The sequence below is a fragment of the Malania oleifera genome, chromosome 5 (assembly GCF_029873635.1).
Source record: "Malania oleifera isolate guangnan ecotype guangnan chromosome 5, ASM2987363v1, whole genome shotgun sequence".
NCBI classification, from domain to species: domain Eukaryota; kingdom Viridiplantae; phylum Streptophyta; class Magnoliopsida; order Santalales; family Ximeniaceae; genus Malania; species Malania oleifera.
Genome location: NC_080421.1, coordinates 52,484,503 through 52,505,926, shown reverse-complemented (window position 1 = coordinate 52,505,926; position 21,424 = coordinate 52,484,503). Strand labels below are relative to the sequence as shown.

Here is a 21,424-nt window from a genome sequence, read left to right as displayed (position 1 = left end):
CACTAGCCACTGTATCAAAGTGAACTAATATCACAATTACCACTCCTAACCCATTTCAACTAGTGATGTAGGACAAGAAGCGGCTATTTGGATGGATCATTTTAGCCCGATTAGGAGGCCTAAGTCAAAGAATAAGGTAAATGGTTTATTGGTCCAACACCCAAATGTGCTTAGTTGTTTAAATACGTGTGTGTAGTTTGCTTATATTAGGATTATTTATGTTAAGGGCTTTTGTTTGTAGTAATCGTGTACTCTAGGGGTATGTCTATAATGCAATTTGTTTTAGGGGTGTATTTCATGTGTTCAGAGACTTTCTTGTAAATAGTATGTGAAAGCCATGATGTAGGCATTTATTGATGAATGTGAATTGTTGAATTGAACGTGATTTCCCCCTTGGTATCTCCTCCCTTCCCTTTCCTTCCTCTCTTTTATTTCTTCTAAATTCTTCCATGGCTGGAGAACCTTGATGCTGCCCCTGCATCAACTAGCCTTGTGTTGCCAATGTATATCATCTCTCGGAAGTATCAAATTAGTTGCAGACTTTAGACACCTATCAACTAGATCCTTAGAAACAATGCCCTCATCCAACGAGCTGTCTAAAATTCCGAGTTCTTGTAAAATGGCATACTTTGCAAGTCTTATATCACAAAAGAAAAATTCCTAACAACTCATATATGCTTTATCCAAATTTAAAAGATGCACTATGCAGTTCACGGAATTCATCAATTAAAGGTAATAGATGATCTTGTGTACAGACTACCATTTCAGATTAATTAGATTGTGCATTTAGCTTAAATAGATTGCACCTATCCTGTATGCTTGCATATCTACGAAGTATCCCACATGCACTTTCTTGCACTTTCAAACTTCTTAGACACGTTCGAAATTAAACTTTTGGCTATATTATCACTTCTGCTCTCAAGTAAACAAAATCTGAAAGGCACTGCGCAGTCATCTTAATTTCTTAAAGGATCCCTCTATGCAATGCTCAAGATTAGGCGCTACTAATCCTTCCCATTAAGCACAAGGCCTGACCATCAATATTTCCGTAATTCAGATTCAAAAGTCAATTTTCTCTCATTTTCCACAATTTTCTCACCAAACCAAACAAATTATGGTTGCAGCGCTACACTACAGAGCAGAAAAGGCCAGTACCTTGTAAACACACTCAGAGATCACCATGCAACAAAGAATATCCCGCAAATCCGAGACAGAATCCGCTTTAACAGCGAGGCAGAGATCGTGGAGTTGCTTCTTTCTTCGCTCGTATTCCTCTTGAATCTTCTTCCTCTGTTCTCGGTCGTTCTTCCAGGGCCACCTTATAAACTTCCACTGTACAGGAGGCCACGAGACCTTCAAAATTTTCGTTCGCTGATCTCTGATCCATGCCTCCACCTTGTGCTGCAGGGACTCCATCGCCGTCCGTAGGTGGGCCGGTGCCCCTCTAACCTTATCTCGATCCAAAACGAAATGCTAGAGGTTCGATCTGAGGCGATCAACCTTCAACGATAGAATGAGGAAACGGGGTATAAAATAAAAATAAAAATAAAAATAAAAATGCACAGGTACCCTCGCATAAAATTTTAAAAATAAAAATAATAATCTCTACTTTTTTATTAACACTAAGGCGGTTTGAAACTCAAAAATATTTAAGAAAGAAAAGAAAAATATCCAATTTTCATGTTTAATTATTAAGAAAAGTAAAAATAAAATAAAAAATATCAAATCTAAACAAAATTTTGATCTTATGTATTTAGTTTTTCCTATTTTTTAATTAAATTAAGACAAATTTTTATTTTTAATAGTATTTAATAGAAAAAAAATATGATAAAAAATAAATTTCCTTAATCCAAATGGACTCTAATGTCTTTTGATTTCCTAATATTTTCCTTATCTTACAACATGATTTACATACACTTACCCCTTAATTATCTTTTTATTTTAATAAATTAAATTTCTTTTCTACTAATAGAAAGGAATTTTCCTATTTGGTATGGTCTTTTGATTTCCTAAGATGTCTCATATCTTATAATAAAATTTATACACAGATTTCCTAAGAATATTTCATATCTTACAACAAAATTTATTAAAAATACTAAAATATTAAAAATACTAAAATGAAATATTTAAGTTCTCCTTTTTTTCCTTTGACATCCTTTAGATTTAACTATAATCTTTCATATAAATGAAGAATATTGGAAATTGTAGTTTTATTTTATATTTTTAAAATTTGAAATAAAAATAATTAAGCTTTAAATAAATTTTTCTAAACACTAATTGCATAAAATATATCTACCAAATAGAAAGGGGATTTCCCTATTTGGTTTGGTCTTTTTGATTTCCTAATATTTTCTTCTTCTTACAACATAATTTACACACTTACCCCTTAACTGCCCTTTTGTTTTAATAAAGTAATTTCTTTTCTACAAATAAAAATAGATTTCTCTAGTCAGTGTGGTCTTTTGATTTCCTAACATATCTCTTATCTTACTAGAGAAATTATAAACAGTTACCCCTTAACAACGCTTTTTTTTTTAATAAATTAAAATAAGTTGCACAATTTCCTCACCGTTCATTAGCTTCCTCTTTCTTCTTCCTCCTCTTCCTTCTACATCATTCTCATTCTATTGTATGATTTTACTAGCCACCATCTTTGATTAGTCATTTCGTAGGCCAATAATTTCAGTGTCACTCTCTTTCAATTTACTATTTCAACTAACAATTTAAAACTCACAACATTTCAATTAGGTTCATCTTTTAGTTGCTTATCCTTGGTAATAGAACTATGAGTTGGGATTTCAATTTACATACAATCTTATAGACAAACTGATACAGTTGTAAATTAAAATTGCTCAAATTTTGAATAAAAATATTTAATTTTTAATAAAATATTAAAATAGAATATTTTAAGTTATCTCCTTTTTTTTCTTTGACATCCTTTAGATTTAACTATACTCTTCCATATAAATGAAGAATATTGGATATTACAATTTTATTTTATATTTTTAAAATTGAAATAAAAATAATTAAGCTTTAAATACACTAATTGCATAAAGTATCTCTACTAATAGAAAGGGGATCTCCCTATTTGGTCTATGTGACGATAAATTAAGACAAGAAAATTGAAACAAATGTTAATTTGTTGCTATAATGAATTATAGAATGGGTACAATTCCTTTATATTTTATAATGAATCACAATGCACTCTAATTCAATCTCTTTAAAAGTGGATCCACTAATTTGAGGCCTTAAGGAACATGTTCCCAAAGACAATGGTGGGTCTTCCAACGGATCAATTTGATGATTTGCAAATATTGGATTTGCTTGATTTTGGATTAATTTGACAAGATCTATTGATTTGAGGAAATGGGTGACAGATTTTTCGAAGGATCAATTTGACAACCTATGAAGGGTGAATTTGTTCAATCTTTGATCTGTTTAGATGGAATTTGCAAATTTAATTACTCAAGGTTGCTACCGAACGAGTTGATGATAAATCTTCTGGACGATCAATTTCATGATGTACAGGAGTTGGGTTCTCTTGATCTTAGATCAATTTAACAAAATATGTTGATTCGATAAAATTTACAATTTATTAGAGAATGGATTTGGATATAATCTTCATTTACGTAAGCCTATTCACAGGCAATAGATGTTTGGAAGAAAAATCAATCACCCAAAATTGACAAGAATTTGAGTATTCTTCAATTACCAAGGTTGCCAAAGAATGACGGTTAATCCTTGATTTTATGTTTGTCTCTTCCTTTCTTCAAACAAAGTTATTTCCTTCTTCTTGTTCTTTTCTTTTTCCTTTTTTTTCTTCTCTACCCCTATAGAAGCTAATATGAGGCTTTTTATAGGCACCACCCAATCATACTTAAATAGATTAAAAGCACCATCCAATCATCTTCATTAGGCCACAATTGATATATTTATTACTTAAGCCCATTCAAATTGCCTAGGTTTTTTTTCTTTTCATCGGTGCCTCCATATTGTACAAGCAGCACAACTAGAGACAATCTCAATCAAGCTATCTCCAAGATTCACAAAATAGAAGGTAATCTTCTTCCTCTTTTGTCATATGGATCTTGCTACAACAATACATGGTAACTATTTTGCATCTATACCAGTTGATCAATATTTGCAACTTTTAACAAGCTAAGTGGATGATTAAGAATTTACACAAATATTGATTGATGACTCATCAATTTGGAAGTCGATGGTATGTATTTTCTTGGCCATTTTCATCTTCAACGGATCTGCTCTCTAGATCTAAGCTACAAAGGTGAACAATGGTGATTCCCTTGCCACAAAACCTTGTTTAAGCTCTGAGAATAACTTCTTCCTTGTTTAGTGTGAAATCTAGATGCACCAACTTTAAACTAAATATTGCATGTATTTGTTAATAATTCATCATATTCTCCACATGCTATTTAATTTGATGCACCACCTCCCATGCTTACGTTTTCGTTACAAATAACCTCAATCACTTATAATATTCCTCAGAAAATTTGAATTTGAATTTGGAATCTCACTTTCCAACAGCATCGAAGGTCCAAATTCATGATTCCTCTATAGCACCCATCATCATCATTCTAAGCAACTCCATCATCGTCATGAAGAAAAATTTGAGAGGCTCAATAGGTAAACTCAAGATCACTTAGCCTCCAACCCATTTGAGTTTGGAGAGTGAAGAATACAATCTAAAAACAAATTTGAGTTCTTCATATTGATTTGTGAAAAATTTGGGGTTAGGAGATGTTAAATTCATGGAGGCCAGCAAGTGAAGAAACCTAGCTCCCCCTTGTCACGGGTTGAAATTTCTGACCCTTTGTCTCGTGCGGCACTTAGACACTCAATCCTTTGAAATGCATAAGCCAAATCCTTCTTAAGGAAACAAGAGAATAAGTGAGCTAAGAGAAAACAAGAGAGCACAATGAAAGTTTATATTCCAAGTCTTGTGTGTGTTACAAATGAGGTCTCCCACCCTTTATCTCTAGAATCTTCTTTAAAGAACTAGATACATTTGGACATTTCTCCTTACTTCTAGAATCCTCCATATATTTCCTAGTATATACATGAATATTTTCATATATTCTAGATTCTTCCATACTCTTCCTATAATTTGTGTGTTTGGGTCTAGAATATTCTATAATCTTCCTTGCAAGTCTTTGCTAGAAATTCTAAGATTACTCTAGAATCTTCTAGCATATGGCAAGTCTTGGCTTCCTAGTAAACGTCTGCATGGTGCCATGTAGGTGCTAACTTGGCGAGCCATGACATCCTCCTCCACCTAATTTGGCAATTTCCTTGTCACGTCTTCTCCCTAAAAGCATGTGATCTTATCCGGTGACTGCCATAGGTGGTCATCATGCTCCTAGCTTGCCTCACTATCAGGTTGTCCTTTCCTCTTGACCAAATATTCAGTATAACTCGGCAGAATACCCCGCTTTGGAATGACTCTATGAGCAAGGATGGTGTCCACTTCCTTGTCATGAGAGACGGTTAGGTTTTCCCACCGGGGGGGGGGGGGGGGGCTATGTGATTCTCCTCTACTTGGGTCCTCCACGTCTTCGTGATAGGGCTTCAAGAAGATCACATAGAACATTGGGTGAAATCAATGCAGTGGGTCTGTAACTCTAGTTAATATGAGACTTTGCCAACTCTTCGAGCAATTAAGAATGGACCTTCATATTTGCACACCAATCCTTTGTGGAATCCTCAGTAAGCTTTGATTTGATGTGGAAGCAGTTTCAACATGACAAGGTCTCCTTCCTTGTATTCTATGTGCCTGCTCTTTAGATACGCCCATTTCTTCATCTTCTTTGAAGCTTTACACAAATACGCCATGGCTATATCAACTTGCTCATGCCACCCCTTGGCGAATTTATATGCTATTGGACTTTTCCCTTTGTACCCGGAAGCAAGTGTAATTGGCATCAAGGGTTGTTGTCTTGTGGCTAGCTCAAATGGACTTCGGTCAATAACTTCACTCTTTTGTAAGTTATACAAGAATTGGGCTATATCCAACAATTTGGCCAAATCACGTTGGTTGGCATTTATATAGTGTCTCAAGTATAATTCAAATAAAGCATTCACTTATTATGTTTGTCCATCTGTTTGTGGGTGAATGCTAGTGGAGAAATTAAGATCCGGCCCCATCATGTTGAAGAGCTTCATCCAGAATCTCCCTATGAATCTACTGTCCCTATCACTTATAATGGAATGGGGGATTCCCTAATATTTGATGACATGTCAAAAGAATAAGTGGGTCGTCTCCTCCGCCGAACACTCCTTTGGGGTGGGGATGAATACCCCGTATTTAGAGAACCAGTCTACCACTACAATGATTGTGTCATTCCCATCTGACTTAGGGAGAGCTGAAATGAAGTCCATGGATAAGCTTTCCAAATGGCCTTTTTGGAATAGGTAGTGGCTCAAGAAGTCCAGATGATTTTTGTTGATCTTCCTTGTCTTGCTGGCAGACAAGACACGTCCTTACATAAAGTTCCACATCCTCCCTTAGATGAGACTAGTAGTATGCTTCCTCAACAAGAGCAAGTGTCTGGTGCATACCTGGGTGCCCTGCCTACTTTGAGTCATGACACTCCTTTATAATCTCCCACCTTAAGGTCCCCCATTTAGGTACATATACTCGATTTCCCGTAGTGAGCAATAACCCATCATTGGGCCAAAATCTTCGAGTCTTCCCCTGTACAGCACCTTCCATGATACTTTTGGCTTAAGGATCATGGGTCATCCCTTTGCGTATTTGATCTAGCATAGGGCACTGTAGGTGACTTAGGGCAGCAAGCTTAGCCTTTCTACTAAGTGCGTCTGCCACAAAGTTGGCCTTTCCAAGCTTGTTCTCTAGCACATAGTTGAATTCTGCTAAAAAGTCCTGCCACCTTGCTTGCTTAGGAGTTATTTTCTTTTAGGTCAAGAAGTAGCTGGTGGCAGTGTTATTTGTCTTCACCACAAACTTGGAACTGACTAGATAGTGTCTCCATGTGCGCAAGCAATGGACTACTGTGGTCATCTCCTTTTCTTGCACAGTGTATCTTCTTTCCGTGTCATTTAGCTTGCGAGATTCAAATGCTATTGGGTGTTCTTCCTGCATAAGCACCCCTCCGATTGCGAAGTATGAAGCATCGGTGTGAACTTCAAAGGCTTTGTTACATTCAAGAAATACTAACACTGGTTCTTCCATGACCACCTTCTTTAGTGTTTGGAAGGCATGTTCACACTTCACCATCCATTCCCATGAATTGTCTTCTTAAGAAGATCCATTAAGGGGGCAGCAATAGTAGAATATCCTCGAATGAACCTCCTATAATAATTCACTAAGCCAAGAAAAAATATTAGTTCCGGTACCTTCTTTGGCAGTTCCCATTTGGTGATTGCTTGCACTTTTGCTCCATCCATGTATATCTTGCCTTCCCTGCTTACATGCCCCAAAAAGTTGACTTTGGGTTGAGCAAAGGAACACTTTTCCCTTTTTATGTAGAGCTTGTTCTCCCTTAGGACCAAAAGAACTTGTAGTAAATGCTCCACATGGACTTCCAATGTTGGACTATATATCACAATGTCGTCCAAGTACTTGGTTCATAAGAGTGTAGAAAGTGGTGGCTGCATTAGTAAGACCGAAGGGCATTACCACGAATTCAAAGGAACCATACCATGTTATGCAAGCGGTTTTTGCCACATCCTCGCTGGCAATCCTTACTTGGTAGTACCTTGATCGTAGATCTAGTTTGGTGAACCACCGTGCTCCACCAAGTTTATCGAACAAATATGCAATTAAGGGGATAGGATATTTGTTCTTTATTGTTACCTTGTTAAGTGCTCGATAGTCGATGCATAACCGTAAGGACCCATCATGCTTCCTTTGGAATAAGACCAGCACACCATAAGGACTCTTGGAAGGTTGGATGAAGCCTGCATCCAACAAGCCCTTTAGTTGCCTCCTCAGTTCCTTTAACTCCGGGGAAGCAATACGATATGGTGCTCTAGAGGGAACCTTGGCTCCTTCTTCCAACTCGATCTGATGATCCACTTCCCTTTTTGGAGGTAGCTTTTTTAGCAACTCTGGTGGCATGACATCTTGCTAGTTCGCACATTAGCAACTTCCTTTGGCATGCCTTCCATAGTGGGTGAGGTTTCATCATCAAGCTTCAAAGTGGCAAGTAATGTGGGTTCTTTCTTCTTTAGGCCTTTAGACAGTTGCATGGCGGATATAGTTTTGGCCTTAATAGCTTCCTCCCAAGCAAGGGTTACCATGGATGCATTTTCTTCACCCATGATGCACATAGTTCTCAGAATGGGGAAAACCCGTACCTTGTCCAGGAATTCTATCCCTAAAAATAATGGGATACTCATCCATAGGTACCACTTAGAAGTCCGCTTCGCTACACCAATCTCCTATATGAAATTTTAGTCCTTGAGCCACCCCATGGATGGGTTTAGCTTTCGAATTTACTGCTTTGAGTCACCCATGTTCCTTCTTGTAGTGGATACCCAGTCTCTTAGCTTCTTTAACTTCAATGAAATTATGTGAGGCTCCAGTCTCAATTAAGGCACGAGTGGTGAAACCACTTACCTTGGCTTCTACGTACATGCGCCCCTTTTTCCCAATCTTTGGTATCTCCACTTTTGCTTTGATGGCATTGAGCAACCTAAGCGATCCCATCTTTGTCTCCTCATGTTTTGACCCTACTTCTTCTTCTTGGATAAGTGCAGATAACTTTGATCTTCTGGGGCATTCTCTTGCATAGTGGCCATCACATAAGAAACATGAAAGTTTTGGTTTATCGGCAATCTTCCCCTTGTTTAGAATAGGTGGTCTAGGTCCTCCCTCTTTGGGTTGTTTTACGGTGTCTCCCCCACCTTTCCCTTTAAAATTTTGAGGCTTTGATTTAGAAGACTCACCTTTATAGTGAATTAATGATTCCACAATGGCTATGATTGTTACGAGATCTTGTGGTCCTCGTCATTGTACTTCAACCTTCGCCCATGGTTGAAGGCCGTCAATGAAAGTGAAGAGGGACTCCTTCTCGGACATATACAGAATCTCTAGTAATAACTCAAAGAACTCCTTCACATAGTCACAAATAGTACCATTGTGGGAGAGGCGCCGTAATTTTGCCCTAGCTTCATGTTCAGAGTTCTTAGAGTAGAATTGCTTTTTAATTTCCCTCTTGAAATATTCCCAAGTATTCATTGTGCACGTGCCACGTTCGATGTCTACACGTCTTCTCCTTCACCATAATATAGTTGCATCTGATAGGTAGAGATGGGACATCTTAATCTTCTTCCCTTCTTCGTTTATGTTCGCTGCCTCAAAATGTTGCTCGAGGCTCCACACGAAGTTGTCAAGTTCCCTTGCATTTCTTGACCCGCCATAATTTTGGGGTTTTGGAATATCAAGTTTTTGAGATAAGTGGGAGGTAAGCATACCTTGGGTTACGAACAATTTGCATAGGGACCAATCTTTCTTGATCTCTTTCATTTCTTGCCTGATGGCTACAATTTCAGCTTGAAGCATCTCTTTGAGATCTCTCTCTTCCCGAATTGTGGCAAGTTCAGTTTGGAACATGCTTTTGAGATCATCAAGTTGAGCCTTCCATAGTTCAGACATGGATTTGAGGCCACCTTGCACCTCCCCTTGAAACTTGTCATGCCCACCTTCAAGTCCCTCGATGCGTTGATCCATCTCCTCCATCTTATCCTGACTATCCACAATAGCAAGTTCCACCCTAGTGAGTCTTGCTTCCATGGAGGTCATGATATCCTTGGACTTATCCTTTCACCTATTTCCCTATAGGAATGGGGGCAACATGCTCTGCACCCAAGTTGGTGACTTCAAACCTGGTTGCCATCTCTTCTCAGCTCAAGAACCAAGTCTCTGATACCACTTGTCATGGGCTGAAATTTCAGATCCTTTGTCCCATGCGGCAATTAGACACTCAACCCTTTGAGATGCTAAGTAAGTCAAATCCTTCTTAAGGAAACAAAAGAACAAGTGAGCTAAAAGAAAACAAGAGATCACAATGAAAGAGCTTGTTTGTATTCCAAGTCTTGTGTGTGTTACAAATGAGGTCTCCCGCCCTTTATATAGCCTTCCAAGGGTGGGAAGAAGAAGATTTTTATAATCATCTTCAAAGGACTAGATACATTCGGATATTTCTCCTTCCTTCTAGAATCCTTCATATATTTCTTAGTATATACATGAATATTCTCATACGTTCTAGATTCTTCCATACTCTTCCTATTATTTGTGTAGGTGGATCTAGAATATTTTATAATCTTCCTTGCAAGTCTTTGCTACAAATTCCAAGATTACTTTAGAATCTTCTAGCATATGGTAAGTCCGGGCTTCCTAGTAAACATCTGCATGGTGCCACATAGGTGCTAACTTGGCAGGCCATGACACCCTCCCTAGGGGTGTACTCGATTTTGTTTGCCAAAACCAAAAACTGAACCAAACTCCTCGGTTTTTAAAATTACTGAATCTGAAAACCACACCGTCAATTTTATGGTTCAGTTTGATTATTTTCAGTTTTATAAAATTTTGAACTAGAAGCCAATGAAAAAATTCTTAAAAGCCAAAGACTTCGAGTTATGTTGAAACCACAGCCCAACTTATAATTTTAACTGGGCCAAGGCTTTGAATGCCTAGCCCATCACATGATGGGGAGGTGGGGAATAGAATAAGGGGTAGCAGTGTAGCACTCCTCATTTAACCAAAAGTACTGACAGGCTGATCGAATGCCGAACACAGATTTGGGCTGGCGAACTAGTGAATTTCTTTAAATGACAAAATAAGGTAACATGCATATCAAACTGAATCCGATTCAAGGACACGGAAGACAATCTTCATGGCAAAAAGTGAGTCGACATCGAAAGTGGAAGGGAATATGAGCAGAGGGGACGAGGATGAGGCAGAAGCCGACTCATGTAATTACGAGTAGAATGGCTCAATCTTCTGCTCCCTCACCATAATTAACTCAATTGGGTATATGAACTCCAAAAATATAGAACCACCCCATGTAAAGAAAACAGAAATCGCCGAGGCAAACAAAAAAAATAGAATACTAGATGTTTTTATTTCTAAGAGAGAGAGAGAGAGAGAGAGAGAGACTGAGAGCGGAGATGGAGTACCTGAAACGTGGTTTTCCTTTGAGTCCGCTAGTCTCGATGGGCAGGGCAGTGGGCAACCTTTCCATTTTGCTTTGAGAAATTTGATTGTCCCACATTGACATCTTACAACTAAGGGCTAGGGCAGCCTCATATATAATCCCATTGCACTGCCACCTCAAGATTCTCATACTAATTACTACAAGTTGCTGGCAACGAAGTATTTCATTAGTAAGGGTATTAGCCATTTTGATTTGTAATTAAAATATTAAATAATAATAAATTGAGTAAACAACAACTCTAAATATTAGTATTATATAAAAATATACAACTATAATTCATTAATTCAGTTTTCAATTTTTTTGGTTCGATTTTGGATCAAAATAGAAACTGAAATCAAAATTTTTTTATCTTTTAAAATGAAAATTTCTAATCTAAGGACCGAACCGAAACATGTTTCGGTTCGATTTTGATCCTATTTTTATTTTTCAATAATTTTTGTACACCTTACCCCGCCCCCATTCATCACAATTTTCCCTATTTTTTCTTAAGAAATAACCACGGGCTTCTGTTGCAGCTTTGGCTTGCTAGATTCTTTTAAATGGTAGCTAAATGGGGCAAGAAAACCTAGGTGCAAGGATCTTTGGTTAGTAAAAAGAATCCACAATGATGTGAAGCCATTAGTGCTTTACTGTTTTATGCACTCTGAGCTTTGTAAGTGGCCAATAATGAAAGAATTCTATTTTGAATGCAGCAAGATGCATGTGAATAAAGTACTAATGGAGGAGAGAAATTTGACTTGCAAAGCATCTTCTTCTTGGAATGCATTCCCAAATTATAATCCAACATTACATGCCTTTCACTTTATTTATATAAATATGTTCTAATCCACTTTTGCATGTCTTTAACTTATCATGCATATCTTTTTTGTTCACTTCACTAACGACTTGCATTCCCACTTTAATTTTGACATATACATTCCATACCACCTTAATTAAATTTCAATAAATATTTTGAGAATTTTAATTATTTTTTGACTTAAATTTTAACCTTTTTTGTAGAAGTATTTTCTTCACCCCTTCCATAATTTCGCATTAAGCTTTGGCTTATACATGTATTTGGTTCGACGTTGTCATCTTTGAACATTAATTCCCAGTCTCAAGCTAACTTGTTCTCGTGCTTGATTTAACATTGATAGCATTGAAAAATTAATTTTCAACATCAGACTTCGTGATTGTTAGCTCTTTTGGATACTATCTTTTTACACTTGCTCATTTAAAGTAAGGCATAGTGATTGGCCACGATATTGCCAACATTATCAATGCAACATGCTCATGATGCCTATCTTGGGCCTTAAATTTTGGAGTTCTGATCTTCTTCTACCAAATGCACACCTTGACTTGATCTCATAGAATATGGATTGATTGTCCTTGGTCTCTTATAGTAGGGGCTCACCACCCTAGGTCTCTTGTAGTAGGGGTTGACCACCCCAGGTCATTTGTTATAGGTGATGATCACCCTAGGTCTCTTTCAATGGGGTTAACCACCCTAAGTCTCTCGCAATACAAGTTAACTACTAATCAAATTCAAAGAATCTAATTTTTCATGCATTCATTTTGAAAAAATAAATAAATAAGTCTTATGACGATCCTTGATGCATTTTCATGTTTTGGAATCACTCCATAATCAACTTATTCATAATGTTATTGAAAATGTCTCTTAATATAAGTAACTAGACAAGCATTCATCCAATATATAATTCAATATGAAAAAAAAATTTTGCAACTTTGGGTTCACCTAATTGCTCTAAATAAAACACTAAGAGTGGGGATGAATTGAGTTTTTAAAATATTATGTCTTATTAAATTGAATTAATTAAATGAATAAAATGATAGATATACATATATATATATATATATAAGGATAAAAGTAATATATATATATATATGTATGTATATAATATGAATATAATATAATATTAATATTATTAAGTTATATATATATATATATATATATATATATATATATGAATCTTCCTGAAGGAAGATTCAATTGAAATTTTCAATTGGGATACCCCCCTATATAACCGATTTCAGCTCTCTCTCTCTCTCTCTCTCTCTCTCTCTCTCTCTCTCTCTCTCTCCTCAATTTTTTCCCCGATTCTTGGTTGATTGAAGAACGGAATATACTACCAGGTTCCATTCTCGGCCACCAACATTTTAACCGAAGTGGATTCGTGATTAGGGCATTGTAGACACTACTCCTAGGATAAGGTAAACTCTCTCTCTCTCTCTCTCTCTCTCTCTCTCTCTCTCTCTCTCTCTCTCTCTCTCTCTCTCCCTCTCTCTCTCCTCAATTTCTCTCAAATCTTCAGCCAAATCAATGATCAGACACAACCACGAGGTCTCGGCTTCGATTCTGAGCAAGTTAATCAGAGTAGATTTTTGATTTGGGGATCCTAGGCACCACACCAAGGCTAAGGTGAGGAGTATAAATTATGTTTGTTGTTTTAAAAATTAACCAATTAAATTGTAGTATTTGATTATATTAGATTTTTTGAAATATTCATGGGATTTAATTAAACTACAAGATTTGATTATATTAGATTTTTGGGGAATATTTTGGAACTAAGTTAAGCTGCAGGGATTTGATTAAATAGAATTTTTGGGGAATATGTTGGAATTAAGTTAAATTACATGGATTTTATCATATTGGTGTTTTTAAATATGATAGAAATTAAATTTAAATATGGGAAGTGAATCATACCCGCGTTTTTTGTTAGAATTTAATCGGTTAATTGGAGTACGTAGGCCTAGGAAATGTTAAAATAATTATAATTTTGGGGTAGAGCTATTTAAACCTAAGCATGTGAATACATGGATTTGTGCAAACAATGCGGGCGTTGGTTTAGGATCCTTGCAGGCACGTTCTTAGTAAATAGGTAAAGAGAATTAAATTATGTTAGGAATTTCTTGAAATTAATCGATTAAATTAAAGTATGATATGAAAATTTATATGTGATATTCTAACTTATCAAGCATATAAGAAATAATAGTTTTGGGACTATCTCATGTTTTACTGGATAATATAATAGAAGTATTTTAAATAGTAACCTACGATACTGTTATGTTAAACAACATGGAAAGGGGGTGAATTTTATTACTTATACTGTATTTACATATTCAGTTATACATGTTTATATGAAAACAGATTTTCTTAATATTGTAGCTCATTTGCCACACACTAGTAATAACATATTTCGTCTTACTGAGCGTTGGCTCACCCTAGTGTTAAATCATTTTTCAGGTGATTTAGGTAGGCGAGCAGACTAGGTTCGTAGATAGAGGGGCTTCGGTAGTGCCCTGTCAGTGAAGTGAGTATTATGGAGGATTTTTGTATATCCCAGCATAGTTGAGGGTGTTTTGGGGAACATATATATGTGTATATTTTGGAAAACATGTTAGTACTCTGGTATTGTATATAATGATTTCATGTCTATATGATTTCTGCTTTTTTCTGCTTCGGTTGAGGATTCAATTTGGTATTAGAGCATTTTAAATGTTATGTTATAAAAAAAAATGGTAATTAAGTAGGTTGTTACATGGGACCCGTGGGGCTTTATGGCTGGAGCTGGGAGAAATTTAGGAGGAAAAGAAGAGGTGGCTAGTGGGTAGGTCTTTTTTAGGGTTTTCTGGAAGGCAGCAAAGGGGAGAGTTCTCCTTGGGGTGTTTTGTGTGCGGCAGCAAACAACAAACACAGCATCCGTAGCTGCTGTGTGGGAAGCACATCCTATGGCCTGTCCCTCCCTCTCTCTCTCTCTCTCTCTCTCTCTCTCTCTTCTTGTTTAGTTAAAAAGTTATGTTGAGTTAATATTTATTTTTCTTTGTCATTCTCCTTAGATATTTTAATATGTTGTTTGGGTTATTTATTAATCGAGTATTCATCTTTCATGTTATTGTTGGGTTTATCACTCTCTCTCTCTTTCTTATCTTGTTGCTTTAATTTTATTTAAATTCATTGGTGGAATAGTTAATGTTAGACTTAAATACTAATTTTTACTTTGTTATTACAGTGATTTATTAGATTAATTTAAGTTCTTATCTTTTAGTTTGTTAGTTTAAAAGCTTTAAGGTTGAAGTAATTTATTGTTTTACTTTGTTGTCTTTTATTTTATTGGTCGAATGGGTTATTGTGGAAGTCGTTTGACCTGAAAAAATTGGATTGCAAACATGAGTGGCTAGGTTTTATAACTTGGGTTGTGGGTCAATGTCGGTTACTTTCCATGGTTTGCTAGTTTTCCTACGATATTATTATTTAACTTTTATTTGTCTAAAACCGAAAATTGAAGGCATCATTAATAAATTGCTAGCTCTTATTTCTTGTTTTGTTGTTGACGTTAGGCACATCAAAACCTTGATTTAATCTAGGATTTTCGTCATTTAATTTTTACACAAAATTCTATTGATGCATAATGAGAGTTTATATTTTCTTCCGTTTGGATGTGGCGAATTTACTCGAGCTTTAGTCCAAAAATTTCATCTTATTAATGTCTTGATTGGATTAACAAGAAGAGGAGTAAGGCTTAGGGAATTAGTAAACGGTGGAAGCAAAAAGACATTGAATCCATAACCCGAGTGTTTGGTAAATTGTTTGAGTTAATCTGTTTAGTTTTGGCTGTGTTATTAGATTTATATTTTTGGAAAATTGAAAAAATTTCAATCTCATCTTGATAGTTTACTCAATCATTTCCCATTTTGTTAATTGTTTGCAAAAAAAAAAAAAAACCATAAAGATTATCACACCATATTTTACAGCAACAGGATTTCACTAAACTTTCACAAATACTTTGATACTCAGTGGTACGATCCTAGATTCATCTTTAATACAACTTGACACTTTTGCACTTGAAAGCACAACTCAGAACGAGTCATTAATGTTATATCAGTATGACCGTAGAGTATGCATGAGGACATACGAAACATGAAATGAAACTCGCCACCTACAATATATTATATTCACATAAAGTTGGACAAAACTTATTATTATTTAACAATATAAAAAGAAACTTAAAGTTTTCAATGTATGGAAAGTAAAACACATAATAACTTGGCGGCAAGTGGCTACGGTCCATCGCCAACATCAGAAGGAAGATGTGGTATGCCAAGTCTAATGGGAGTAATGAAGGACATCTGCTCCTATGCCCAAACCTGAAGAATGAACAGCGAATCTCCAACTGAGTGTGCCCCCTAACCAACCTGACATATCTTTTTGTATAGTCACGCAAGTGCAGTCTACCCTAGCTATAGCTGGACGTTATTTTCAAGTCGCTGAGAGAGGCAAGAACATTAATGAGGTATAGTATTGCGATTTATTGTTGTTGACGAAGAACAAGCCGCATATAAGTCGTAATATGTACGCTCGAGCGTATTGCATTACTCACTCCTCTTATGCATTATTATCAAGAATCGATAGGTCACTGTCCATCGATGCCATCAATAAGGAGTAGCCAGATCATTCGCTCCGATAAGTGGGGGGTTGCATTTAAGGAGTCTGAAACAAAGGTTAGGCCAGTCGTGCTATGTTGTGCCCATAACAGTGTCGCTAGCTACTGGTAATCTTGTAATGATTGCAACATCCTACAATATTACTGTCGCCTCGTCACAAGGAAAGTGAAATGTGAGTCGTTGACCTCCAAGACTCTAGCAATGCGCTAATCAAATAGTGGCAAGCCAAATGTACCAAATTTTGGTAAAGTTGATAGAAACCGGCTTGTTGAATCCACAGAATGATCCTAGGATTAGCATGACACTGCGTCTTTAGTATGTATGCACATTGACGCCCTTTAAATGTATCAAATTTATCTTCCTCCCATGCCCTGTGGAGGGATGAAGATCCCCCAATGTTTGGAGCGAAGGATCGGTCGGACCAGATCCATGCTATGAAAACATATGGAAAATAAACGTATGCATAGTGAAGACGTTTATTAAGTATTAGAGAATTTGTATTAAATATACCATAATCATAAACATATCTCAATATTAAATGAAATTAATGTACAAAATCAAAGAAAAAATTGAAAATTAGTGAAAATTTTCATTGAGAGCATCGTCACTAACCCTTGAAAGAGAGCAGTTGGAAAAATAAATCACAAAAGACCTTCACTCAGCAGATGAAGGTGGCGGGGGAGGCTGGAGGAGAAAGGAATAAGAAAGAAGAAGGAAAAATAGCAAGTGGGAAGGAGAAAGAAAATGTGGGAAGAATAAATACGGGTGCGGGGCAGAGGGGGCATGTAGGAAGGGAATGGGACGTAGGGGGCAGGACACACGGGAGGAGGGGGGCCAAGGAAGGGAGTGCACAGAGGGGTGGGGGGTAGGCCATGTAGTTGCATGCTAGAACCAACTTTTCAAAAATTTGTTTAGGTTTCACTTTTTTTTTTTCTTGTGCAGTGGTCTCAAGAAGGGGGTGCAGGAGGCTGGACAGTGCAAAATTGACTTTTGAAAAGTCGATTTTGACTGTTAATTTTTTTTGTTTTCCACCTCGAGAAGAGAATGCTGAGGGGGGAAAGGGGAGCAGGCAAGGACAGATAGGTATAACTGACTTTTCAAAAGTTGGTTCGATCACATTTCGTTTTTTTATTGTTTTCTAACACCAAAATTGACTTCTAGAAAGTGGGTTAAGTTTAATTGTACAAAAATGCTTCCATCAATCCCATATTTATTTATTTATTGTTGAATATTTCCATAAAAACCTCTTGTTTAGTCGATTTTGTGTTTTGGGAAGGTGCACACGACTTGCACGAATTTTGAAGAAGAGAGGCAGACTAACGCTAGAGAGAGGCAGCGAAAAGAAAGTTTAACCGAAGAGGACAAAACGAAGAGAGGGAAAGAAGGAAGATGAAATAACGTTTTGGTGAAGTGGAAGTTAACAGACGTTAGAGCCGTCAGACGCCTTAACTTGAAAGAGTGATGGGCCCACAGTACACATGGCAGTTCCAGATTACAGGGGAACCACCACGTAATAAAATGACGTGGCAGTCGACCCCAATATCTTCGCATTATTTTCCGCCAATTTTAGATGCCCAACGCCCTTCCGTCGCCCGCTGCGCTATACTTGCTCCACGCTCTCTTCCACTACAATTCCGCTTCTCTTTGGGCTCCTCTCAACACCCCCTCCCCTGGGGCCAGCCTCGCTCTGCCGTCAACAATGGCGTCCCTGAGATTCAGATTATGCGAGGTTTTGATTCTAGGACTTGCGTTGGGGGTGACGCTGATCTCCCCTACTCAATCTCTCAATTGCACATCCCAGAATTTCAACAACAAGAAGCTTTACCAGAACTGCGCTGATCTTCCGCTACTGAGTGCCTACCTCCACTGGACCTATGACTCCACTAGCCGTTCTCTCTCTGTCGCCTTCGTCGGGACTCCAGCGGCGCCGGACGGCTGGATCTCGTGGGCCGTTAACCTCGACGGTGTCGGCATGGTAAAGGCCCAAGCTCTCATCGCGTTCAAGGAAAACGGAAAGATGACCGTCAAGCCGTACAGGCTCGAATCATACCGTTCCGTGGTGCAGCAAAATCTCACCGTCGGTGTTTCAGACCTGAGCGCCGAGTCGTCTGGCGGACAGATGAAGCTATTCGCGACCCTGGCGATGCCGGCGGGGACGTCGTCGGTGAACCAGGTGTGGCAGGTGGGGGCATCCGTCACCAATGGTCGGCCGGATATGCACGCTTTTCAGTCGGCGAATCTGAACTCGAAGGGAACACTAGATTTGAAGAGTGGACAAACGACCGGTGCTGCCGGCGGGGGTTCCAGTATTAGAAAGAAGAATGTGGGTTTCAATTTATCTTTATTACTTGGAATTCTATACCTTTTCTACTTGTAGAAATTAGAATTAGAGTTTTTACCAGAACGGTGATTTCATCTTGCAGTAGATGAAATAATTTGTTAGGTTGAAAAAACATCATCTTTTATTTCTAAAAAAGTTATTGGATCGGATAATAAAGAACGAGACTTGGTGCTCCATTTTGTAGTTACTGTCCAATTTTCCACGGTAAGAATTTAAATTCCTAATAGAAGATTGCGATATATAGGAGAAAGGTTTAATTTATTGTAGTAAATATGAAATTCTCAATCTTTTTTGTCTTGGGTATTTTTTATTTCCTTCTTTAAAATATTTCTAGATTGATTTGAGAGTGTATTTAGGGAGAGCTAGTTGGAATTTTGATGGACAATAGTTGCAGAAAGGGAGACATATTCATGTTCGATGAATGAGTCATGGCGAATGGTGAAGTCCTTTATGACTATAATTCAAAATGATCGGCTTAAAATCGGACAAATTTGCATTGGTTTTAGAGAAAATTCCGTGATTCCCAAGTTTTGTTTAACCACGCACACTGAAAAAAGGATTTAAAATTGAGAGACTCAAAGAGAAGAAAAACTGCTTGATTTGCTCCTTCTCTTGTCAATTATCATCCAAGCAAGTGAATTGAGTAACTATTCTATTTCTAACTTTGATTAAAAAAATATATATATATAGCTTGTTGGATACGGGATTTTGACAATATTCTGAATTTGGTTCTTTTTCTCAGATTCATGGAATTTTGAATGCTGTGAGCTGGGGAATTCTGTTTCCAGTTGGAGTCATAATTGCAAGGTATATGAGAACTTTCCACTCTGCAGATCCGGCATGGTTTTATCTTCACGCTTCCTGCCAATTATCTGCATATGTTATTGGGGTGGCTGGTTGGGGAACTGGTCTTAAGCTTGGAAGTGAATCCAAGGGGTTCCAGTTCACTACTCATCGTAATTTGGGAATTTCCCTCTTCTGTCTTGCAACTGTCCAGGTAAATTTTATTCTGTTTATTATTTTCATTCCCTTTTCTCTTTGTCCTGCAGTTCAGAACATTATAGTTTACACTCTGGTTTGCAGTTGTCTCTTTCTTTCGTTTATTTTATTTTATTTTATTTATTTTTAAGGGGGGAGGAGGAAGGTCACACCAATTATGTATCTGTTTTGTTGCAGCTAAGAAGCAAACAAGAAACAAAACTATATTAAATTTCAGTGAAACTTAAGACTTGCAATCCCCACAAATTTGTGTTCTAGACTTCTAGGAGCTCCTTTTCTAGTAGACAGTGAACAAAGATTTTCTGACAGCCTCTTTCATCATTAAGATGTATGAATAATGATAGAATTAAGAACAAACTAGTTGGTTTTCTTGGGGCTCACCCAGGTGTTCAATTGATTAATGAAGATTTTCTAATTTCTTACTTTGTTTCCAAGACTGAAACAAGAAGAAAATTATGAGAAAGCTTTGAACCATTTGGGTCTTGAATGTTTGTCGTGGGACCTGACATTTGTTATTTTCTATCCACACTCTCAGCTGCAAGAGAGAGCAAGCCTTGATATGGAAAATAGAGTTGTGTCGAAACTATATTTTTTGGATTGTTCTTTTCTAATGGTTCCCCTTTATTTGCCTCTTGCAGATATTTGCATTGTTCCTGAGACCAAAAAAGGATCACAAGTACCGATTTTACTGGAACATCTACCACCACAGTATTGGATATGCTGTGTTAGTTCTTGGGATCATGAATGTGTTCAAGGGTCTAGACATCTTGGATCCTGCAAAGAAGTGGAAATCGGCTTATATAGTTGTGCTTGCTGTGTTGGGTGTAATTGCTCTACTGTTAGAAGCAATCACTTGGGTGGTTGTTTTGAGGAGGAAATCTGGGAAGTCGACCAAGCCTTACGATGGATCCAGCACCATGTAAGGCAGGCCATAGCTTCTGGCTGTTAGATCGACCAATTAATCTGTATTGTCGTTGATTCTGGTGTTGTAATTTCTCATGCAATTTCTTTCGGATGTAAGGTTAATATATTTCAGATCTCTCCCCCCTCCCCTCTCCCTCTCCCACAGGTTCCTCTTTCTTGCTTCTGTACAATGGCTTCACTTCAGGTGTATTTATTTATTATACATGAGGAATGTTTGTTTTAAAAGTTTTTCAGTTGTGTTTGTCTAGTTGTTTCTCAACAATTCCACCTTTATGCCGCGTTTGTTTGCTTGTTTTTCAACAATTCAGAACTGTGTATGCCTGTCTTAGCGCCCACCAACCTTCCAATCTGTTTCATGTTCCCTGTACTGATATTTTTGGAGGTTGATAGAATTTTGACAGAGATATTTCGATCCTCCAAAGGGCTCGCTCTTGATATCTCTGAGCATATGGCCCGCGTAGCAATTAACCTCACCTTGCCATTCTGCACAACACAGGCAAGGGAGCACAGTTGGCGCCAT

General features: G+C 37.3%; 2 protein-coding genes across 2 annotated transcripts in view; one reads left to right on the top strand and one right to left on the bottom strand.

The window, feature by feature from the left end:
• The window catches only part of LOC131155113 (uncharacterized), a 54,222-nt gene extending 52,665 nt beyond the window's left edge, over positions 1-1,557 (bottom strand). The window contains exon 1 of the mRNA XM_058108040.1: positions 1,156-1,557. Within this exon, the coding sequence (XP_057964023.1) occupies positions 1,156-1,416 (261 nt within the window). The 5' untranslated portion in view covers positions 1,417-1,557. The remainder of the gene's footprint in view (positions 1-1,155) is intronic.
• A 16,657-nt stretch (positions 1,558-18,214) lies between these two features.
• On the top strand, positions 18,215-21,129 carry LOC131155111 (cytochrome b561 and DOMON domain-containing protein At3g25290-like). Its single transcript, XM_058108039.1, has 3 exons — positions 18,215-18,963; positions 19,724-19,978; positions 20,619-21,129. Exons 1-3 carry the CDS (start codon positions 18,340-18,342, stop codon positions 20,901-20,903), a joined length of 1,164 nt encoding a protein of 387 aa, XP_057964022.1. The 5' UTR covers positions 18,215-18,339; the 3' UTR covers positions 20,904-21,129.
• The last annotated feature ends 295 nt before the right edge of the window (positions 21,130-21,424 follow it).